General features: G+C 36.2%; 1 protein-coding gene across 1 annotated transcript in view; it reads left to right on the top strand.

Annotated features, from left to right (window-relative positions):
* CBL (Cbl proto-oncogene) overlaps window positions 1–18655 on the top strand; it is an 88189-nt gene that overhangs the window by 41955 nt on the left and 27579 nt on the right. Inside the window, exons 3-9 of the mRNA XM_068554545.1 lie at window positions 11248–11394; window positions 13218–13374; window positions 14201–14322; window positions 14660–14797; window positions 16104–16191; window positions 17017–17148; window positions 17361–17564. Of these exons, the coding sequence (XP_068410646.1) occupies window positions 11248–11394; window positions 13218–13374; window positions 14201–14322; window positions 14660–14797; window positions 16104–16191; window positions 17017–17148; window positions 17361–17564 (988 nt within the window). The remainder of the gene's footprint in view (window positions 1–11247; window positions 11395–13217; window positions 13375–14200; window positions 14323–14659; window positions 14798–16103; window positions 16192–17016; window positions 17149–17360; window positions 17565–18655) is intronic.

The following is an 18655-nucleotide window of genomic DNA, read 5'->3' as shown; positions in this document are numbered from 1 at the left end:
AATAATAAAAAATATAAAATGCCTGACACATAGTAAGCCCTTTAAATGTATTAGCTTTATTAATATATATATATATTTTTAAGACTCTACTCTCAGCTGCTCAGGCTCAGTTTCAGGTTCATCATCTCCTCCTACTCAGTCATCTCATCTTCTTGGTTTTACTTCTGCAGTATCTCTCAAATCTGTCTTATTTTACTGCCCATGTTTGGGCTCCCATTACCTTTCTACTGCAGTGCCATCCTAATTGAGCTTGCTGCTTTTGTCGTTTCCTCACTGTTTCATCTTTCATACTGCTTGCCGTCATTTATGACCTCGAAACAGATTCGATGTCACTCCCCAGTTCCAAACCCTTAATGACTTCCTGCTGCGTTTGTAATATCTCTCACCCCGGTAGTTAAATCTGTACATTTTGAGTCCTGCCTGTGTTATTCAGTTTTATCCTATGCTACCATGATTCTACATTGTAGCCATGTCCGTTTATTTTCGAGTCCCTGAACTTTCTTCTACTGAGCCTTTGCTTTGGTCATTCCCTTGGCTTAGAATCCCTTTCCCTTCCATATTGTCTGTTGAAATCCCATCTACTCTTTAAAATCCAAGAAGCCTCCTGAATTACACTAGTTTTAATTAGTGGTTCTCCTACCCATGCTCTTGTGACTCTTCGTTTTTATTGATACTTTACTCTTGCACTCACCAAAGTCTGCCTAAATGTGAGTCTGCTTTGATAACTAGTCAGGGCCAGGAACACCTTCTTTCCTGTGTTATCTGACATTGTCTTTATTTATAGCTTTTTAATAAAAGTATGTTGAATTTGATAAAAATACTACTAATTAAATACTAAATACTACTAACTAAATAAGTAAAATGCTAATACCAGAGTTGTACAGAGACATAGAATCTTGAACTTGAGGAGGATTATTTTTCATGGAAAATATATTGAAGAAAACGGCAGTGATGAAGATTTTTCTGGTATTGATGCCTCCAAACAGAGGAGATACAGATAGATATAGAAAATTTCATTATCTTTCCCAAGTTTTGAGAATAGCAAAGTTTAGTAGCTACTCTGTGTTTGTTCAGAGAAACAATATATTTAAATGGAAATGGATGTCTGATATGTCATATACTCAGGAGTTAAATAATTAATGATAATTAGATATACTTTCTATATACTTGATTAGATTGTATTAGAGCTGTCTCTTGCTCGGTATATAATTTGCTTTGTCTGTCTATGTATCTATATACTTTTAAGTTTATTTTTTAAGTTCACAGGATAAAACTTCTGAGAAGTACTTGGTGGTTTTTGTCATTTGTTGGGGGGAGGGTATGAGAAGTTTTGGAGATTTCTGTATTATGTTACTGATGTGTTTGTATGTTCTTTAAGGAACTGGTATAGAGAAATAGTAATCAGTTTTCAGGGCTAATAGGCTTTTAGCTGCAGACAGATGCTCCAGTGTATGTGACTTACATAGCTGTCTTTCAGAACTTGGGTTGAGTAAATTCAAAGGTTGTTTTGAAATATAGAGAAGTCTGATTATATTCTTGAACTCTTTAGGAAATAATGATGAGAATACCATAAGTTAATGTAACTTAGTGAACATTTGCTGAATGTTCACAATGAGTTTTAAGCTATTTTTCTTTTTTTTCAACCACACTAAAACCAAAGGTATTAACTTATAAATATTATGTCTCTATGGTGTGTGCTTTAATGAGAATGTATCACATTAGTCATTTAAAAATACTAACTTGGGTGTAAGTGATCTGTTTTACATGAGTTAGGAAAGAAGGAATGTATCTGTGAAAAAATAAATCTTTTCCAGTAGTGACTACAGTGGAGAAGCATGGCAAATACTCACTGCCTTAACCAGGTGGTGAAGGTTAACATCACCAGTGATGTCATGTGGACTTCATGTACCCTCCAATATGATGTGTTGAGATAGGCACTTCACTTCTGTGATATTGTGTCCATAAACTCATAACCCCAGTCAGAGCATGAGAAAAACATCGGCTTTACATATTGAGACACGTTCTACAAAATACCTAACCCCAGTACTCCTCAAAACTATTAAGGTCATGAAAAACAAGGAAAGACTAAGAAGCTATTACAGACCAGGGGAGACTAAGGAGATGTGACGAATAAATATAATGTAGTATCCTAGATTGGATCCCAGGATAGTTAAGGACATTAATGGAAAAAACTGGTGAAACCTGAATAAGGTCTAGGGTGTAGTTAATAGCACTGTACTGATGTTGGTTTCTTAGTTTTGGCAAATGTACGACAGTAATATTAAGGGAAACCAGAGCTGAATGAGGGGTATATGGGAATGCTTTGTACTATCTTTGCAACTTTTCTGTAAATCTAAAATTCCAAAATAGAAAGTTTATTTTAAAAATAGGTAATATTTTTCAAGTCTATAAACGTATTGACTGTCTCTTAAGTGCAAGGCAGTGTGCTCACCACTGCAGGGCATAGAGTGTGTAAGGCACCTTCACTGTCCCTGCCCTTAAGGAGTTGTCATCCAGCTGGGGAATAGGACAACTGATACAAAGTAGAACATGATGAAGCCAGTACAGAGTGTGAGCAAGATGCTGTGGGGCATGTGGGTGTGGGGTGTCTCAGTTTGAAAGTAGACATTGAATGAAGACTGGGAATCCTTCCCCGCCCCCCCGCCCCCGCCCCCCGCCCCCACTCTCCCCAGCATCCACACCAAGAAGATAGCATTTAAAATGAATTTTGAATGGGCAGGACTTAAGTAACCATAGTCATTGGAAAGGAAATACGTATCATACCAGAAAGCCTGGGCTCTTGAGTCACAGACCTGCTCTGCCACTTATTTGCTCTGTGACCTTGGGCAGGTTATTTGATGTCACTAAGTCTTTGTTTCTCCTTGTAAAATAGGATTAGTAATTTCTATTTCAAAGCATTATTATGAGAATTAAATGAGGTATACATGTAGCTTAACAAAGTATCTGATACACAGTAAGCTCTTAATGTTAACTATTAGAGAAGGAGAGGACATATATTACTGATGTAACACCATCACTGAAGGCCTGGGGCCTGGAAAGTATAGAATGTTTTGGGAAATATTTAATAGTATATGTCTAGAAAGGTGAATCAGGACCATATTGTGAGTGCTTTGACTTACAAGCATAGCAACTTGAACTTTTTTAGTGGTTATTGGGAAGTCATTGAGGATTTTGGTGTAGAAGGATTAAGGAGGTTGAGTCTGTGTTTTAAGATTAATCTGATAGAAGAATGAGGGGCATGTTGGAGATTCTCATGTGGGCTGCTGCCTTCCCTTTTACCTGGTGAATTAGATTAGTGTTTCTTTAGGTTTAAAATTCTATGAAACAGCTCAAAATGCTCTGAATGATAATGTTGTAATCTGTTACCATGTAACTTGGGGGTCTCAGAAGCAGGACCATTAGTATATTATCAAATATACTTAATATGTTTAGCGAAAAAGGCCATTGATATTTTTAGATATATTGGCTTAGAATTTTTTTGAATAGGTGATGCTTTTTGCCTCGCCCCACCCCCCTTTTTTTTAGCAGCTTAAGCAGATAAGACTTAAACAGTACTTCATTGACTTCCTGTGAAGCTTTGTTAAAAGAAGTTCCGTTGTATCTATTTTTAAAGCTGATTACTGTGAGCAGAGGATGCTGCTATTGAGTTGTAAATGTCATCTCAGTAGGTTCTCACTCATCATTCTTTGGATGACACTAGTGTTTGCATATAAGGTTTTGGAGTTTAATGAATAGAAAAAGCAGCTCAGTTATCACTGAAATAGTACCAGTAAATGAAATACTTAAAAGTATTGTTCACTTCACTCTTGAGCAGTATAATTATTTATCATCATCTATATAGGTTTTACAGCCTACACCATGGCTGAATGGCAAAGAGTGAGTTATATTGTGACCTCATTTGGGAAATCTTTTACAGCTCCAAAATGGTATTGTATGATGTTGTGCAGTTTGTTTGTCAATCATTGTATTGTGTTAATCATTCTGAAATTTACCCACTGGGAAGTACAGGATCATTGGGTCTACAGATATTATTAAAATAGATTATTGGGGTTTTCCCCCAATGTTTTATTATAAAATTTTTTTATTATAAAAGTCAAACAGAAATTGTAAGAATTTTATAATAATTGTATACATATTAACTAAATTATTGTTTTCAAAAGGAAAGCTCCACTTTCTTCTCTTTTTAAAAATCAAACGACTTCTGAGTCTTTGAACCATTTTCACATGTGATAGTATTTTCATATAGCTGAGATGATTTTTGATGTTTCCATGTTATTTCTTCAGAAATGATAAAATTCTTTGAGTAAAATAATCCACTACAGATTCTGGAGTTTAGCCAGATCCCTAATGTTACGAGTAGATAACAGTATTTTAATTTATCCCCATATATGGTTCATACAATTAACTGTTCATTTAAATTCCATAAGATATAAGTTTATTTAAATTCTTTGCAGGCAGAAATAAAATATACTTCTAAAAATTATTATTTCTTGACATAATTTCTAGTCCTCTGTCACATAAGGATAAAGTGCTAGCTTTCTTTCTCTCATGTCTTTCTTCTTCAATCTTATGAAATTAAACTGCTGAAGTTAAGGTTTCTTTTCCAGTTTCAAATCAGTGATATAGCATAAATTTATACATTTTTATAAATGGAAAGATATCTTTAAGAGTAATTGGTTCCCGCTTCCTTATATTACATTGGAATCAATGGAGGCCCAGAGAGGTTAAATAACCTCACAGGACACAATAAATTATTGGGAGACAAGGAAATACATTTTAGATTTCTAGTTGTCTTGACTGTTATATATATTTTCAGGTACTCCTTTGTAGAAAGAATAAACAGAGCATGCTTGTCAGTTATAGAATTTATCTCTGTCAAAATGGAGTTTCAGAAAAAGTACCATAAGTGAGAATATCTTTATGAATACATTGGACTGATTGTTTTGTAAGTCATCATTTAATTTTTTTCTAGAAGATCTCAACCTCTCTCTCTTTTTTTAAATAAATTTATTTATTTATTTATTTATTTATTTTTGGCTACGTTGGTCTTCGTTGCTGCACGCAGGCTTTCTCTAATTGTAGAGATCAGGGGGTGCTCTTCGTGGGGTGTGCAGGCTTCTCATTGCGGTGGCTTCTCTTGTTGCCGAGCATGGGCTCTAAGGCATGCGAGCTTCAGTAGTTGTGGCATGTGGGCTCAGTAGTTGTGGCTTGCGGGCTCTAGAGCGCAAGCTCAGTAGTTGTGGCGCACGGGCATAGTTGTGGTGCACAGGCTTAGTTGCTCCACGGCATGTGGGATCTTCCCGGACCAGGGCTTGAACCTGTGTCCCCTGCATTGGCAGGCGGATTCTCAACCACTGCTCCACCAGCGAAGCCCCGTACTTGTCTTAAACATTAATAAATACATTTTAATATAGAGGGTTAATATATCTCCCCGTACTATGTTCTTTTTTCCATTTCCTCTTTCTCTGCAACGTACTTTGTGGCCAAGAGTTACAAGGCAGCTTGTTTTTCAGTATTTTGTGTAATAGAAAATGCATTGGTTGGCATCATTTGAGGAGTTTTCTGTTTATCTCATATTCATATAAAGGCTTCTTTCCCACACTGTCTTGCTTGATCTATAGAAATGGTGATTGTGGTTTCTATCAGGTTGTATTTATCTTTCTACTTTTGAAGCTAAAACAGGAGCTATAATTGTGCATTTAATTTTTATATACTTAAATATTAGTGACATATAAATCTTAGTCCCTTACTAGCTGAAATTATGCACAAGAAAATGTATACCATTACTTTAGGCCTGGGGTACAAAGGTACATTGGCTTTTAGAATAGGACCTGAGGTAGGGGGAAAAGAACTCACACCAGTCTTGAACCTTTTTAAAAATTGACACTGCATACTGAATCAGCATTTGATTATGGGGAAGTTGTGAGAGGACAAGAGAAGGGAAAGATGGAAGCTATAGAGCAGAATTTGCAGTTACTTAGATGTAAATGGTTAGCGTGAAAGATAGTAAAAATGACTTTCTTCAAATACTGAGTTAAAGAAAAGCTTGTATTGATCCTACTTGCTGCTACTCAAAGAAAGAAAAGTTTTGTCTTCAGGGCATTTACAAAAAATAGAACAGTTGTGTTTCTTTGTGGATATTTGGAGAAATGTTAGAACATATTGTATGAATTGAAGTAACTGCTGACAGAATTTTGAAATGTATTGCTTACTTGTAATGAGCCCAAATATCCATCATGCCTCATTGTTCTTAGTTTACATGTTTAGACAGATTTTGCTGATTAAATTCTGCCCTATACACTGTAGACACTGAGCCATAAGCCTAAGGCCTTAAAATGTTATTGAAACAGAATTTAAACTCAGACCAGTTACAGAATACTCTGACCCATGGGCTTTTGTAGATTCTTTTTTTTTCGTTTTAGGAAGTGTGATGCTTACAGTGCACATCTCTGGTGGTTTTAAGAAATGTAAGCTGGCTTTTTGGGGGATGCATCCTTGAGTATGAAAGTGTCTTAAATTGATTTTCAGTAACTATTTCAGTCAGCACTTCAAATTGCTCTTAGGCACCTGGTGTCATTACATCCTTGCGGTCAATAACTTTCACCTTTTTGTGGCCGACTTCACAAATTAAAAAAGCTTTTTGTCCATTATATTTTGGTATGTATATTTTATCTCTGACCTAGCATAGTACTGGATACCTGGTAGATTCTCAGTGGAAAATTATTTAAAGAGTCAAAGATGCTGACATGGCCCAGTCATCCAAAGACTCGCTTCCTGCCTTCACTTCAGAATTGGCTTAAAAATCAACAATAAGAGAGGTTCTTAAGACCACCCCCTCTAAAACAGCAATCTTACATGCCTCTCTTCTCATACCCTGCTTTGTTTTTCTTCAAAGCCTTTTTCTCCTACTACCTGATACTCTGCCATGGGAATGTGAATGCTATAAAACTAGGAATTTTGTTTTGTTGCATTGTTGTATCCATCCCTAGTGCCTAGCACACAGTATACAGTCAGATGTTTTCTAAAGGTATAATAAAGGTTAGAAATTATGCCAGATGCCAAAGGGATATAAATATATATCAGAAATGAATTCAGCCCTCATGTACACAAATAACTGTAGTACAAGATGGGTTCAGATGACATAAGAGAACTTCAGTGAAGATACTGGGGGTATTTTAGAGGTTTATTACTTCTAGCTGGCTTCTTAGGAAATGACAGTTAAGCTGGGTCTTTTGCAGACTAAGGAACAAATAAGCAGTGGTTCAGAGGTGCAAAAGTGAATAAGGGTAGTATGTATAAGAAGAGGTAAAATGTTCAGTTTGAGTAGAATATACTAGTGAAATTAGTTATAAAGGTAGGTTAGACCCAGGTTAGTGGAAAGTCTAAAAATCAAAGTTGAGTTTGGATTTTGTCCCACTGGTACTGTAGAAATTGTTCCCCCCCCCCCCTTGAAAGGCAGTTATATGTGGTATGATTGAACGTGCATAGGAATAGACTGAAGACGGAAGTTTGAATTATGGAGTAGGTAGACGCAGGTAGCAAGGAGTGCATATTAGAATAATAATACAAATTCAAAGGTAGGATTGACAACAGACGATTAGCAAATTGACAAGTCAGATATGGAGAATAAAGAAAATGGAGGCAGCTAAGATGACTGACTCTAAGGTTCTGAACTTGTGGGAAGTAAGATGGTGTTGTCATTAAATACAGAAAATAGAGAACATGAAGAAAGAGCAGGTTTGAGAAAGAAGGTTAGTTTATTTATTTTTTAGAGGTATAAAGATTTATTTAATTCCAATTAACAAATTTGTTTTTCTTTTTTTATATTGAAGTATAGTTGATTTACAGTGTTTCAGGTGTATAGCAAAGTGATTCAGTTGTATATATATATTCTTTTTCATATTCTTTTCTATTATAGGTTATTACAAGATAATGAATATAGTTTCCTGTGCTATACAGTAGGTCCTTGTTGTTTATCTATTTTGTATGTAGTAGTGTGTATCTGTTAATCCCAAATTCCCAAAATCTGTTATTACCGCCCCCCCCCCGCCCAATCCCCAAGGAAGGTTAGTTTAATTTTGAATGTGTTGCTTTGTGGTGCTAGCATTTGAATGGAGAAATGCAGTAGGCAGTTGGAAAGCTACTAAGGCCTAAGATTTGGGAATCTTTTGCAAAGCAGTTTCTGAAGCCTTGAGATTGCAAAGGAAGAGTCAAGAGAGTACATGGGGAAAGAAAGGAAAATGATGGAGAGCAAATTCTTGGGAAATAGTTATGTTAGGAGAATAGAAAGAATAGCCAAAGGAAGAACAAAAGCAAGTAGGAGAACCAAGAGAGGATGACATTGGAGAAACTGAGGAAAGACATTTTCAGGAAGAAGTAAGATTCAAACCTATTTCTTGCAGAAAGAGTTCTGTTGTAACCTTGGGAGTATGATATATGTATTGTGTGGGCCAAAAGGTTCGTTCAGTTTTTTCTGTAAGATGGCTCTAGTAGAACTTGGTTGTCTTTAACTTCATTCAAAACAATTTTGTTAGATTGTATGTGACAGCTGTCATATCAGTGTGCATTTAAAAAAAGACTTATCAAAATTGGTGAATTTTTGTGGTCATTTTAATATTGAAGATGGAAGAAAAAAAGCAACATTTTCATCATATTATGCTTTATTATTTCAAGAAAGGTAAAAATGCAACTGAAATGCACAAAAAGATTTGTGCAGTGTATGGAGAAGGTGCTGTGACTGATCGAACGTGTCAAAAGTGGTTTGTGAAGTTTCATGCTGGAGATTTCTCGCTGGACGATGCTTCAAAGTCGGGTAGACCAGTTGAAGTTGATAGCTATCAAATCGAAACAATAATTGAGAACAATCAACGTTATACCACGCTGGAGATAGCCGACATACTCAAAATATCCAAATCAAGCGTTGAAAATCATTTGCACTAGCTTGGTTATGTGAATCGCTTTGATGCTTGGGTTCCAAATAAGTTAAGCGAAAAAAACCTTCTTGACCATATTTCCGCATGCGATTCTCTACTGAAACATAATGAAACATTCCATTTTTAAAACAAATTGTGACGGGCGATGAAAAGTGGATACTGTACAATAGTGTGGAACGGAAGAGATTGTGGGGCAAGCGAAATGAACCACCACCAACCACACCAAAGGCTGGTCTTCATCCAAAGAAGGTGATGTGTATATGGTGGGATTGGAAGGGAGTCCTCTATTATGAGCTCCTTCTGGAAAACCAAACGATTAATTCCAACAAGTACTGCTCTCAGTTAGACCAACTGAAAGTGGCACTCGACGAAAAGCGTCCAGAATTAGTCAACAGAAAGCGCATAATCTTCCATCAGGATAACGCAAGATCGCATGTTTCTTTGATGACCAGGCAAAAACTGTTACAGCTTGGCTGGGAAGTTCTGATTCACCCGCCGTATTCACCAGACATTGCACCTTCGGATTTCCATTTATTTCGGTCTTTACAAAATTCTCTTAATGGAAAAAATTTCAATTCCCTGAAAGACTGTAAAAGGCACCTAGAACAGTTCTTTGCTCAAAAAGATAAAAAGTTTTGGGAAGATGGAATTATGAAGTTGCCTGAAAAATGGCAGAAGGTAGTGGAACAAAAGGGTGAATACATTGTTCAATAAAGTTCTTGGTGAAAATGAAAAATGTGTCTTTTATTTTTACTTAAAAAACTGAAGACACTTTTTGACCCACCCAGTATTTTCTCTGATACATGTTTTCCTGCTATACTGTTTAGCATAGCTCTTTACACATAGTAGGTTCTCAACAGCTTAGCATATCTTAAGGGAATCATGGACTCTCTCCTGCTTATCTTTAAGGATTAACATTTGGCAAAATGTTATATAAATATTGAGTGCAGTCTGGTGTCCTGCAGAAGTCTTTGGGAAGTCATTGGGACTAATTTGTGCTTTGCAGATTTTCTATCATGTTATCTGTGATATATTCTCGATAGTTTCTATTTTTGTTTCCTCTTTGGTAAAATAGTAAAAGTCCTAACCAGCAATAATTGAAGGCTCTCAAAGTACCAGGAGGAAAACAGTTAATGGAGTTTAGGGATTGGATAAGTGCTTGTATTTTTTATCTTACTTGAGCTATTTAGCATATGAATTATTTTAGGCTGTCTTCAAAGAATATTAATTTTATCACTTTTGTAGGTACTTTCAGAAATAGGAAACTAGAAAGAATATAACTTGATACAAGTGCAGGAAGACAAATATCAAAGAGCTGAAGCTGATTTGTTGAAAAGCTGATTAGAAAGATTTCAGCAGTGTTTTGCAGAAAAGTTAGGGCTATAGAGACTTAGTGCAGCATTTTATCCAGGAAAGACAAAGATGGGACTAGTGGTGACCCTCCAGTGTAGCATTAAAAGAGAAAAATCTATCTGTATTAAAGAGAATTTTTAGGCAATAAAATTGATCATGAATTGACTTGAAATTTCATAGTCCACTTGTATGACAAAAAATTGACTTTTTAAAAAATTAATTAATTTTATCTTTGGCTGTGTTGGGTCTTCACTGCTGCGCGCGCGGGCTTTTTCTAGTTGCGGTGAGCGGGGGCTACTCTTCGTTGTGGTGCACGGGCTTCTCATTGCGGTGCCTTCTCTTTGTTGCAGAGCACGGGCTCTAGGTGCGTGGGCTTCAGTAGTTGTGGCACGTAGGCTCAGTAGTTGTGGCACACGGGCTTAGTTGCTCCGTGGCATGTGGGATCTTCCCAGACCAGGGCTTGAACCCCTGCATTGGCAGGTGGATTCTTAACCACTGAGCCACCAGGGAAGCCTTTATTTTTAATTTAGATGAGTTGTGGTAATTTAAACATCCAGATTAGTTCATGCAAAACAGGAAATAATATATTTTGCTTTTCTAACATTTCTTTTGTGAGTGAATGGTTATAGCAGTGTACAACTTCTTACACTTATTTGTTGAGTCCTCTTTACCTGTCATCCTAAAAAAGTAAGTTTGTTCATGTAAGTTTATGCTCAGTTATTAGGTCTGATTAATTTAAGATTAAAAGCCTTAAAATAGATTACTGTTTAATTTTTCTTATTTACCATATAACATTGAACAGAGGGAAAGGAGTGGACCTAGTGAATGCAGCAGTCTTTCTTGCATTATAATTACACACCTGGTGTAGTGAATTCAGCACATTTAAAATAAAAATAATTTTATGTGTTCATTTAATCATTGCACTTCTGATCATTTGTAGGCGAAACCTAACCAAACTGTCCCTGATCTTCAGCCACATGCTGGCAGAACTAAAAGGAATCTTTCCAAGTGGACTCTTTCAGGGAGACACATTTCGGATTACTAAAGCAGATGCTGCAGAATTTTGGAGGAAAGCTTTTGGGGAAAAGTAAGACTCAAAATAATGAATTTGAACTATGAAGAACTGAAGCTTGTGTTTGGGGTTTTTGTTTAGTTTTTTATTGATGGAATATTTAAAACATGGGAAACAGAAAAATAATATGTGTGTACCTACTTCCCAACCTTTTTTGCTCTGATTATTTTTTTTAAAAGAAAGAAACCTTTGCAGTTCCGTTGAAACCCACACTCTTTGATTGAATGCTCTTCTCTTTCTTTGCTCATCCATTATGCTGTTAATGGACATTTACATTTCAAACTATTTGCTATTGCAAAACAGTGCTGCAGAAAGCAAAATTGTATTTGTCTTCATATGCAAGAGTTTCTCAATAGTTACATACCTAGAAGTGGAATTGCTGAGTCAGGGGGTTTCACATCTTCTGCTTTGCCAAATATTGCCTAATTGCTTTCCACAGTGGTTGTACCAGTTTATATTCCTATAAGTAGTGTACACATGTTCCAGTAGCTCTGCAATTTGACTAACACTGATGATATGAATTGGTATCATATTTTGCGTTATATTCCTAAATGACAAGGGAGCTTGAGCACCTTTTCACATTTGTCACCAATCAAGATTCTTATTCTGACCTTCCTATTCCTATTCCTGACTTGTCCATTTTCCTATTGAGTTGTTTGTCTTTTTCCTCTTGTAAGATACTAACTCTTTGTTAGTCACTTACATTAGAGATATTTTCTCCTAGTCTACAGCTTGTCTTTCCACTTTGTTATATCATCTTTTTGATATTCAGAAGTCTTACATTATATAGACAGTTTTATGAGACAAGTTTATGTTTTTAAGTATTAATATAAATATTCTTGAATATCCTCTGAAATTTTGGTTCAAAGAACTGAAAAGGTAGAAAACAATAAAATTTTTCAGTTGAATATACAGATCCTATTGTAAATCTCCCTTTAAATGCTTTCTTTCTTTCTTTTTAATTGAAATATAGTTGACGCACACTATTAAGTTAGTTTCAGGTGTATACTACATATTGATTTGACGTTTGTTAAACGCTTGATTTATTTTAAAAAATCATGTTTAAACATTAAATATAGAATAATTAATGATTTTTAAAAACTTAGTTGAAGAGAATGGGAATGAGTTTAACTTTTTCCTTTAACTTAATAACTAGCTACATTAGAAAAGAGCTTGAAACGCCACTTGTTCTCTTACTTTCAGGCAGGTGAATACATAAACTTTTCAAAGGCAATGAGATTTTATCTTTTTTTTTAAGATCTTGAGAAATAGAAATCCCACAATATCTTTTGCTAGCCATATCTGGGGTTTAATCATTCTTATGTTAAATAATTTCTTCTTCATCTCTATCAGAACTCTGTTCTTCCTGTACCTTAAGCCTATATTCCTCTAGTGAAGTCCTTGATAGTGTGGGTTCCTCAAAAGAACACAGAGTGTTTTATGTGCTTTTAAGAAGTTAAACACAAGCTTTCAGTTAGTAAAGATCTGGACACAGGTTACATCTGTTATACAAAAAGGATAATCTTATCTCTTTTTCCAATGCTTCTCTAATAGAACAAATGTCTGAAGAAAGATGAGAAAGGGAATGAACTTGTGGCATTCTGCCAAAGAAAAGTAGAAAAAGATGTCTCTATTATTAATTTATTCATTAGAAAGTTAAGAAATATATCATTTATGCCCTTTCTGTTCTCAATGTAAAATATAGTTGAGCTTCTTTAAGAAAATTGAAATTGATATTGAGAGCTTAATATGGCTCTCTTTTCCTTGAATGTAGCAATGCCTGAAATTATCTGTTATCTCACTCTGTGCCTTCTCTCCTACCCCAACTCCCATCCTAGGACAATAGTACCTTGGAAGAGCTTCAGACAGGCCCTTCATGAAGTACATCCCATCAGTTCTGGGCTGGAGGCCATGGCTCTGAAATCCACTATTGATCTGACCTGCAATGATTATATTTCAGTGTTTGAATTTGACATCTTTACACGACTCTTTCAGGTAGGATACTAAAATGTTGGCTAAACTACTTATTGCTATTTTTCTGAAGAGAAACCTTTTTAAAAAATAACATTTGGACATTTGGGATTTTTGCCTATTATGAAAATATTTTTATTCATTCTAGAAACTATATCCAAAAAAAAAAAAGGTTAAAACTACTTTGTATTTTATATATACATATTTTTTTTTTGTAAAAAGAATAACTATATAATCTGCTTTATTCCCCTCACATGTATAATCTTTCTCTATTATTAAATATTCTTCTTTGCATCATTTTAATGGTTGTAGAACATCCTAAAGATGGGTATAATATATTTAATGAGTTCTGTTACTGAACTTTTATGTATGTTTCCAGCTTTTTCTCCTATGCTATTGAAATTCTTGATTGTTAATATTGAGATGTATTGATGCTTCACAAAGAACTCATTTCTTTCTTTTTCTAAAAACAATGGGTGTATATGCCACCTTGCATAAACCTTTATTTGAAACTTCTTGCACATCTAGGCCTTGCCCTGTTTCTCTGTTTTTGTTTGTTGTTTAGCCTCACTACTGTTGGTTAGAGCTGCTTGGAAATTTTCTGAATTTCATTTTGTACAGTTAAGTTTCTCCCTATAAGCATGTGTAATTTTCTTCTTAGCTTTTCAGAGTTCTTATTTCCCAAACATGTTTGTCTTCCCTTAAAGTAACAACATGATTGAAAATATGTGACACTAAATGGAGAATTTATAATTGAGAATTCAGGTTGTTTTTCCTTTTGTTCTTCATTGCTCTGAGGCTGGTTGTATGTCTTGAGCCAAATGGTCTGATTGATCTCTTGTTTCCTTAGCCCTGGTCTTCTTTGCTCAGGAACTGGAACAGTCTTGCTGTAACTCATCCTGGTTACATGGCTTTCCTGACATATGATGAAGTGAAAGCTCGGCTCCAGAAATTCATTCACAAACCTGGCAGGTCAGTGCAATGAAGCAAAGAGGTTTATTCACCTGAACTTTATTCTCCTGTGACCTTTGCTGAAATAGAGGAAATATGATCTTTTACTAGTTCCCCAGTGACCACATTTCTGCGTCAGGATTGATGTCTGTTTATCAGAGGAATTGACTTATTCAGATACTATGATTTGATAAATGCTTTCAAGCCACTTAAGAATTGAGCTTATATGTCTTTTGCTTTTGGTCTGAAGCCATTGAAGAATCTATTATTGATGGTCCTTTTGATTTTTGTCTCTGTCTTGTCTTTCCACCCTAATGCAAGCGTGTATATTAAAGATTCTGTTTCTCTCTGTTCTCAGTTACATTTTCCGGCTGAGCTGTACTCGTCTGGGTCAGTGGGCTATTGGGTATGTCACTGCTGATGGGAACATTCTCCAGACAATCCCTCACAATAAACCTCTCTTCCAAGCGCTGATTGATGGCTTCAGGGAAGGCTTGTGAGTACATACTGTTTTCCATCTGCTAGAGTCTAGGAACTTAGGGGCTGTAAAACTGCATCATTAATGACTTTATTCCAGGTTTCTTCTACAGATAAAGATTCAGTACACATATTGACAGGTTATATTGTTTGGATTTTCAGCTTCAGTAGGACTTTTGTTTTTATTTTGAAAGGATTGCTTGAGTGAAATTATTTTTCTCTACTACTTCACTTGTTACCCTGAGTAAATTTTATCTTTCTTTTTTTCTAAATGTTAATTTATTTTCAAATCTATACTAGATTTTAAAATATACCAATTAGCAGAAGACGTTACCTGTTATTTGACTAGCCAACATTAGAATGATTAGATGTTCCTGATGGCAGCAGGCTCAGTGGCCTTCATCTGCCTTCATCCTAACTTCGTTTTGATTCAGCAGCATTTCTTCAGGCTATGGGCTTTTGTAACCTCTGCTAATATTTATGACTAAGTCCTTATTTATTCCAGAATTGCTATTCCTTTTGGAATTCAAATTGATTATCAGTTGGTAAGCACTAAAAATACTAACAGTTGACCAGGTATCAGAAAGCTACTTGTGTTTTAAAGTGATTAGGAAAATCCATTTTCCATCATCTTCTACAGTAACATTGGAGCTGAAAGGGGTACTTCCCCAAATGTCAGAGCAGTTTGATGCTAGAAGCTTCCTGGTAGTTGATCTTGGTGGCTTAATTTGCTTCTTGTTACATTTCTTTTAAATTAACAGACTTCTCTGGTGGTCCAGTGGTTAAATTAGTGTCTCTCAGTGTTAAATCTGTAAACAAAGGTATTTCAGGTCTTTGGTCAAAGCAAATGTCGTTTAAATTAAGAATTTACACTTTGTGGCCATCCACCGATTAAAATAGGAGTTGGTAAACTGCGGCCCACAGACTCGGTGTTTTGGTACAGCCTGCATCTAAGATAGTTTTTCCTTTTTAAGGTGTTGTTAAAAAAACAACCAAAGAAGAATATGTGACATAGACTTAACGCGGCTTGCACAGCCTGAAATATTTACTCTCTGGTCCTCTACAAAAAAGTTTGTCAATCCCTTGATTAAAATAGAGCCAGTGGCATTGTGCCCTGGAGAAAGAATATCAGTGTTTGGAGAGTATCTTCTTGGAACTGATCTGTGTTATTTAATTTTTTTGAAGTACTAGTAAAATTTATCTTTGCACTTATGCAAAATTGCCCTTTTAGAATGAGAGAATTCCTAGATTAACGTTTGTCTATATTAGTAAGCAGTGATAAATTGGCTTCAATAGAACCCCAAGATTGGTTACTCTTTTTATAGCTATTTGTTCCCTGATGGACGGAATCAGAATCCAGACCTGACAGGCTTATGTGAACCAACTCCCCAAGACCACATCAAAGTGACCCAGGTGAACTTTGTTTTAAATTATAACCATATTACTAGAGCCAAGCTTTTGTATATTACTTTGCAGAACTGACAGTGGAATTATATTAAGTGATTGGAACACTTAAATTTTAAACCGTTGGCTAGATTAGTGAATTTACGTGTGTGTGGTTTCTTTTCCTTTTTTTAAATAAATTTATTTATTTTAATTTTTTTTGGCTGCATTGGGTCTTCGTTGCAGCGAGTGGGGGCTACTGTTCGTTGCTGTGCGCGGGCTTCTCATTGCAGTGGCTTCTCTTGGTTGCAGAGCACGGGCTCTAGGCACGTGGGCTTCAGTAGTTGTGGCTTGCTGGCTCTAGAGCATAGGCTCAGTAGTTGTGGCGCACGGGCTTAGTTGCTCCACGGCATGTGGGATTTTCCCGGACCAGGGCTTGAACCTGTGTCCCCTGCATTGGCAGGCAGATTCTTAACCACTGCGAGACCAGGAAAATCCTGTGTGGTTTCTTTTTAAACTGTGCTTCTTAAAATAGGACCAAAGGACTTCTCTGGTGGTCCAGTGGTTAAGACTCCGTGCTTCCATTGCAGGGGGCACAGATTCGATCCCTGGTCTGGGAACTAAGATCCCACATGCTGCAGGGTGCGGCCAAAAAAAAAAAAAAGAAAAAGTAGGACCAAGACTAGGTGCTTTCTGTTTTAATTGAACACTGTTGTGACACATTTATACAAGCAAAATTAGTATTAAAAGTAACAGTTTTCAATTTTCCTGTTTTTAGCATTTACAGTTGCAGTCATTCATTCAACAAATATTTGCAATAGGCTGAATAATCTCTTAATTTCTTTTTAATCAAAGGAACAATATGAATTATACTGTGAGATGGGCTCCACATTCCAACTGTGTAAAATATGTGCTGAAAATGATAAAGATGTAAAGATTGAACCCTGTGGACACCTCATGTGCACATCCTGTCTAACATCCTGGCAGGTATGGATCCAAACCATGCTTTTTCTCAGCTAAGTAATGACAATGAAGAATTGGGGATTATATATCCTTTATGGATATAAAGAATGGCCTGGTTTGTGGGGTAGGTTCTAAACTTTTGATTCTTTTTTCGTTTCTAGGAAATGTATTTTTAGTGGACGAATATTTTGAGAACTTTCAGATGTGTCTGTTACCATCTCCTGTTTCCTTTGCAGGAATCAGAAGGCCAGGGCTGTCCCTTCTGCCGATGTGAAATTAAAGGTACTGAGCCCATTGTCGTTGACCCCTTTGATCCTAGAGGAAGTGGCAGCCTGTTGAGGCAAGGAGCAGAGGGAGCTCCCTCCCCAAATTATGATGATGATGATGATGAACGAGCTGATGATTCTCTCTTCATGATGAAGGAATTGGCTGGTGCCAAGGTAAGCTTCAGTTTAAGAGACTGTGGCAAAATCCATTATCAGTTGTGTCCTAAAGCAATAGAGCACTTAATGACATCCAAAATACAAGGATTTTAACTCATAATCCTATACTGATACATATTCATGTAACCCTATGAGTAGATATTACTGTTATCCTCATTTAGCAGTGGGAGAAACCAAGGCACAGTGAGGTTAAGGAATTTGCTGAAGGTCACACAGCTAGTAAGTCGAACCAGAATCCGTGGCCAGACATTCCGGCTTCAAGGCCCATGCTCTTATTGTCTGTATGCTAGAACTGGGCTCTATTCAGATTGCTTGGTGGAGAAAATGAAGGGTGAGTAAAAGAATTGGACCCATTTTGCTACTGTGAATAGAATATTTTCTCCTTGTCTTTTTTTCTAACAGAGTCTTGGCATTGGAAAGTTAGGTTTGGGCGGGAGAAATGAGGCACCATTAACAACCAAATAAATGGCAACTACAGTGATTGGAGGGTGATAGGAGGTACCATACAGAAACTAAACAAACTAGAAAGGTCCTAGTAAAGATGGGAAAGATAAAGGCTAAGAAAGGATGTGACCAAGTTCTGTTACGTCAGTGGTAGGGTAAAACAGGGATTTATTCACTAATTAGAAGTAAGGCAGTCATTGAAGATTTTAATAAATATAGGGCAAACGGAGGTTCTAATTTGCTGTCAGTTCTCTAGTTTGGGCTGTTATAACTTCATAGGAGGCATTTTTTTGTACAAAAGAAGCTTTCTTTTATATCAGCACCTGACTGCCTGGCACATAGTAGGTGCTCAATAAATATTGAAAGGATGGATTCTATCTCTTAAATGATTGTATCCAGTGTATCTTTTCCTTTCTGTCCTCAATGCCACTGCCTTATTTCAGGCTCTTACAATCATTTGTTCGCCCCGCTTCCAGAGTCATTGATCTACAGCACATGCCTTGACTACCTCATTCCTTTACCTCACACTCTTTAATGACTTCTCATTACTTAATGGATTAATAAGTCCATTCTCTTTTCTAGGCACTTTGCCCTGGTAATCCTTTCCACTTTGTATTTTGTAATCCAGCAAGGCTGAACCACTA

The sequence above is a fragment of the Eschrichtius robustus genome, chromosome 11 (assembly GCF_028021215.1).
Source record: "Eschrichtius robustus isolate mEscRob2 chromosome 11, mEscRob2.pri, whole genome shotgun sequence".
Classification (NCBI taxonomy): domain Eukaryota; kingdom Metazoa; phylum Chordata; class Mammalia; order Artiodactyla; family Eschrichtiidae; genus Eschrichtius; species Eschrichtius robustus.
The sequence above is the reverse complement of the archived record's forward strand: the minus strand, read 5'-3'. Positions and strand labels throughout refer to the sequence as shown.